This window comes from Salvelinus namaycush, chromosome 31 (assembly GCF_016432855.1).
Source record: "Salvelinus namaycush isolate Seneca chromosome 31, SaNama_1.0, whole genome shotgun sequence".
Lineage (NCBI taxonomy): Eukaryota > Metazoa > Chordata > Actinopteri > Salmoniformes > Salmonidae > Salvelinus > Salvelinus namaycush.
Genome location: NC_052337.1, coordinates 17,189,428 through 17,195,427, shown reverse-complemented (window position 1 = coordinate 17,195,427; position 6,000 = coordinate 17,189,428). Strand labels below are relative to the sequence as shown.

Below are 6,000 nucleotides of genomic sequence, written 5' to 3'. Positions count from 1 at the left end.
CAGAGTCTGAAATGCCCAGAGCAGTGGAGGCATAAATCACTAGCTGCCAGTGCAGTTCAACAGTGTGCCTAATGAACATTCAAAATGACAAAACAAATGGGAGCCTTGTGTCTAATATACAAGCCACTACATTAGACAGCATGATGTATTCTGCTCTTCAACAGAGTCAATATCACCCAAGGAGGACTTTAAAGGAGTGTGTGCGTCTTGGGGGGGGACAGAGTGCTAAAATCCTTCTGGCATTGGTCCAAAACAAAAGTGCTGAAGCACTATAATGCCTTAATTGAATTGACTCTACGCTCATGTGGTGAGTATAGTGGTTTCCCGAACATTGACCTTAGTGGCATGTGTTACATGGAAAGCTCATTTGACAGATGCATAGTGTAAATGTGTGTGCCAAACCTTGACGGAGCTGCTGACGTAAGTCTGGATGATGTTCTCGGCCCCCTGCTTCACCTTGGTCTCCATGGTGAGCTGTTTCTTCAGGGCACAGATGCGCCCGGCAAGCGGAGATGTCACCTCCTCCCAGCGACATGGGTCAGGTGATGTGCTGTCATCTGCTTTGACAGAGACACAAGCAGTGAGTGACAGGACAGAACGTTTGGGATACAGTTGCTGAAAAAGCCTATACAGTGATCTATTAGTCTTAGTCTATTCCATAGAAGCCAGCTTCACAGAAAACCCCAGATCTGAGAACAGCCATGATTATTACCTGTGGGGCTGTCCTTCTGGGGCTTGGGGGTGATGGCACGGGTGTTGAGCTCCTGCAGCTCCCAGTGCAGTTGCTCCAGCTTGCGGCTCGACGCCCTCAGCTGGCCCTCCACTTCGGCGGCGCTCTTACGGTTAGTAACGGCCCGCCGCAGCCGCTCGGCCGCCTCCTTGATCCTCAGCTCCCGCTGGATCTCCTGCCTCAGCAGGGTGCGTGCGTCCTCCAGCCGCTGCTGGAACTCCGGGTCCAGGATGTCCCCCTCCAACCGGCCCGCAGGCAGGTGCTTTGGGAGGGATGGAACTTTTGATGAATGGAATGTGGCAAGTTGGCAACGGTTTATATAAGAGCAAATTGCAACAACCGGGTCAATATAAGGCAATGTGTTGTGTTTGCATGTGGCACCAGTTTTTGTCCAATCAGAACACTTGTAGACGAAAGCTCTATAGAAGAACAACCCTCCCTGCCTAAAGGCTAAGGGAAACACTGAATCATCTGACCACATTTCTGACACACCCTGACATCCACCAGCCAAATCAGAATTAATACTGTAACTACTCATTTATGCTTTTTAGCACTGGATATTTCAAGAAAGGTACATTGTAGTGTTATGGATTGAGAAGTAGAGAACCCGAGAGTAGATATAACTCTCCGGCATGTCTGACAATGGAGTTGATGGCTGGTTACAAGTGGAAAAAACCCTGTCTGACTGTCAACAGTAACACGAACCATTGAAACAAACAGGTTGATATAGTTTGCTAGCTACTTTGATATTTCCCAGGCTGCATTGTTGCATTATGAAAATGTAATTGATAAAAGCTAAGTGGGGAAACCAGTTTAACCAGAAACCCTCCATTGTCTGGTGCTATTCACAAGGATTTTTCACGAGACAGTGGCAGAAACACATCTTGATGAGAGAGAAACTATTGTAGATATTAAATTGACGCTAGCAAGCTAGCCAACTGCTCAGCTAACTGAACCGATAACAAAAGTTGTGAAGTTAGCAACCCATTGCTTCTTTCTACTAGCTGAAGAACAGTTCGATAAAAGGCGCACAATTAGGCTAAATAAAACAATCTGTGCTTACCTGTAGTGTTAAACCTGCCATTGCAGACTCAAAATGTCAGAAACGCGATTATGGATTTCAAACTGGGAGGGTTGGGAAAATAGCCATACACTGACCACTGCTAAAGTAAGCGTCTCGTCCAGTTTCGCTCGAAAGAAACACAATTGAACAACTTTATAACCAGTTAAAATAACGTGAACAGATTTTTTTTTAGTTACCACTACCGACAACTAAAAGTTACAAAAAGTGACCAAGGCGCAGTCCATTGAATATATTTGGTGGCAAAAGCAAACTGTCTGGACTTCCTGGCATTACACACTGCTGATGGTTTGAATAAACATCGACTCCTCCCCTTCCAAAATGTCGATTGGCTGAATGTCCTGTCAACCAAAGCACAACCACAAGAATGTCCAATCAGATCGTCTCCCGTGCTATTTTGGATCATCCTTTTTGTGCACCTGCCAAGGTAACTATTTCTCTGAAAACAAAGTTCTATTTACTCAAAACTGTTTACATCATAACAGATTTCCATTTAACAAAATAGCCCAAATGTGCTGGAAAAATGCAGTATTGTTTTCAATCAATAATTACTAACCTACTGGCACTGACAACTTGGATGGAAAATTACTTAGGATGGTATGGTAGCGGACTATATTGCCACTCAGCCGATCTGTCAGGCTGCTACCGACCGTAAACTTTTGGAAAATATTGTATTTGCCAGATACAGTGCTATTTCACAGAAAAAAATTAACAACTGACTTTCAGCACGCTTATAGTGAAGGACACTCAACTTGTACGGCACAAACAGAAATGACTGATTATTGGCTGAAATAAATTGATAAGATTGTGGGAGAGGTTTTGTTAGACTTCAGTGCAGCCTTTGACATTTTTTATCATAGTTTGCTTCTGAAAAAAACTTTATGGCTTTACATCCTCTACCATATCGTGGATCGAGAATTAGCCTACCTACACTATATATACAAAAGTATGTGGACTGCCCTTCAAATGAGTGGATTTGGCTATTTCAGCCACACCCGTTGCTAACAGATGTATAGAATCACACGCACAGCCAAGCAATCTCCAAAGACAATCACTGGCAGTAGAGTGGCCTTGCTGAAGAGCTTAGTGACTTTCAATGTGGCATAAAATGCCACCTTTCCAACAAGTCAGTTTGTCAAATTTCTGCCCTGCTAGAACTGTCCTGGTCAAATGCTCAGCAGCAAAGTGGTAAGCCACACAAGCTCACAGAATGGGACCACCGAGTGCTAAAGTTGCAACACTGCCTCTGGAAGCAACGTCAACACAGGAACTGTTTGTCGGGAGCTTCATGAAATGGGTTTCCGTGGCTGAGCAGCCGCACACAAGCCTGAGATCAGTGATCACCATACACAATGCCAGCGTCGGCTGGAATGGTGGAAAGCTCGCCGCCAGTGGAAACGTGTTCTCTGGAGTGATGAATCATCATCTGTCAGACGGACAAATCTCGGTTTGGCAGATGCCAGGAGAATGCTACCTGCCCCAATGCATAGTGCCAACTGTAAAGTTTGGTTGATGAGGAATAATGGTCTGGGGCTGTTTCATGGGCCCCTTAGTTCCGGGGGAAGGGAAATCTTAACGCTACAGCATACAATGACATTCTAGTCTTTTGTGCTTCCAACTTTATTGGCAACAGTTTGGGGAAGGCCCTTTCCTGTTTCAGCATGACAATGCCCCCGTGCACAAAGCGAGGTCCATACAGAAATGGTTTGTCAAGATCGGTGTGAAAGAACTTGACTGACCTGCACAGAGCCATGACCTCAACCCCATCGAATACCTTTGAGATGAATTGGAACGCTGACTACGAGCCAGGCCTAATCGCAGCAATGTTCCAACATCTAGTGGAAAGCCTTCCCAGAATAGTGGAAGCTATTATAGCAGGAAAGGGGTGATCAACTCCATATTAATACCCATGATTTTAGAATGAGATGTCGATGAGCATGTGTCCAAATACTTTTGGCCATATAGTGTATCTAACATAACACAGAGATTGTTCCATTAAAGAACACCCTAACGTAAACCAGGTAGAGTTTGGCATACTTCAAGATAGCTGTCTTGGACCTTTTTTAATATTTTTACTAATGACCTAACACTAGCATTGAGTAAAGCCTGTGTGTCTATGTACGCTGATGACTATACACGTCAGCTACCACAGTAAGTGAAATCCCTGCAACACTTAAGAGCTGCAGTCAGTTTTAGAATGTGTGGCAAGTAATAAAAAAACTAGTCCTAAATATATACAAACTAAGGGCATTGTACACTGAACAAAAATCTAAAAACGCAACATGTAAAGTGTTCATGAGTTTCAAAGTTTCATGAGCTGAAATAAAAGATCCCAGACATTTTCCAGAAGCACAAAAAGCTTATTTCTCTCAAATTTTGTGCACAAATTTGTTTACATCCCTGTTAGTAAGCATTTATCCTTTGCCAAGATAATCCATCCACCTGACAGGTGTAGCATGTCAAGAAGCTGATTAAACAGCATGATCATTACACAGGTGCACCTTGTGCTGGGGACAATAAAAGGCCACTGTAAAATATGCCGTTTTGTCACACAACACAATGCCACACGTCTCAAGTTGAGGGAGTGTGCAATTGGCATGCTGACTGCAGGAATGTCCACCAGAGCTGTTGCCAGAGAATTGAATGTTACTTTCTCTACCATAAGCCGCCTCCAATGTTGTTTTAGAGAATTTGTCAGTATGTCCAACTGGTCTCACAACCGTACACCATTTGTATGGTGTCGTGTTGGCAAGCGGTTTGCTGATGTCAACGTGGTGAACAGAGTGCCCCATGGTGGCGGTGGGATTATGGTATGGGCAGGCATAAGCTATGGACGTCGTTCATTTCCCCCTCATCTTTTCCCTTAAAGTTTCCTTAACTTTAAGTCAGTTGCACATAACTTTGTATGGTGAATTTCCCCCTTAAATGAAGTGAACAAGTTAAGGGTACCCATGAGGTCCCTTGCTCCTGAGTGGTGCGGTGGTTTAAGGCACTGAATCTCAGTGCTAGAGGCGTCACTAGGGTTCACTACAGACCCTGCCTGTATCACAACCGACCGTGATTGTCCCATAGGGGGCGCACAATTGGCCCAGCGTTGTCTGGGTTAGGGGTTGGCCGGGGTAGGCCGTCATTGTAAATAACAATTTGTTCTTAACTGACTTGCCTAGTTAAATAAAGGTTAAATAAAAATCAACTACTTCATTCAGTATGGATATCAATGTAAACAACATTTGTGGAGGCGAATGTTGCTTTATTCTACTCTGGTTACAAAAGGAAAACATCAATCAGCTAACTACTTAGCTAAACAATGGAAGGTGCACAAACCTTGGCTACAAAGCCAGCTTGCTAGTTAGCTATAGCTACTCCGTAAGCGAGCTTGATGTACTAGAATGTAATATAAACAAGTTGAGAGAAAAAAGTAACAAGGAACATGGTTTATTATCTTCTTAAGTAATTTGGTTATCCTGTCTTGATTGTAGAAGTTCTATTTTGCTATCTCACAAAATGAAAGCCATCTCTTTTATTGTGACATTTAGTCAGTGAATCAAGCTGTCTCGATGGTAACCAGATACTCTTTCTGCCACACATGCCTTCAAACTACCGTAAAAACCCCTTAAGCATGCCCTTACCTAAGGAAATATTTGAGAGGCTCTATGCAACGCCCTTAATAAATTCCCTTTAGGTAAGGGAAAATGATTCCGTAAGGGAAACACTTAAAATGCGTTATGCAACGGGCCCTGGCCCTTAAATGTACACGGATGGCTAATATCAGTAACATGCATGTCAAATCTCTCCTGGCTCAAAGTAGAGGAGAGATTGACTGCATCACTACTGGTCTTTATGAGTATTGATGTGTTGAAAGTACTGAACTGTCTGTTCAAACAGCTAACACACAGGTCAGACACCCATACCTAAACTCAGCTTAGGACCCTGTCTTTCAAAGATAATTAGTCAAAATCCAAAATCCAAACTTCACAGATCTTCATTGTGAAGGCTTTAAACACAGTTTCCCATGCTTGTTCAATGAACCATAAACAATTAATGAACATGCACCTGTGGAACGGTCGTTAAGACACTAACAGCTTACAGACGGTAGGCAATTAAGGTCACAGTTATGAAAACTTAGGACACTAAAGAGGCCCTTCTACTGACTCTGAAAAACACCAAAAGAAAGATGCCCAGGGTCCCT

The 6,000-nt window shown here is 43.5% G+C and overlaps 1 protein-coding gene across 1 annotated transcript in view; it reads right to left on the bottom strand.

Annotated features, from left to right (window-relative positions):
* pkn3 (protein kinase N3) overlaps positions 1–2,056 on the bottom strand; it is a 28,443-nt gene extending 26,387 nt beyond the window's left edge. The window contains exons 1-3 of the mRNA XM_038971172.1: positions 1,794–2,056; positions 713–992; positions 403–557 (exon numbers count right to left, since the gene is read on the bottom strand). Of these exons, the coding sequence (XP_038827100.1) occupies positions 403–557; positions 713–992; positions 1,794–1,814 (456 nt within the window). The 5' untranslated portion in view covers positions 1,815–2,056. The remainder of the gene's footprint in view (positions 1–402; positions 558–712; positions 993–1,793) is intronic.
* Between the last annotated feature and the right edge of the window lie 3,944 nt (positions 2,057–6,000).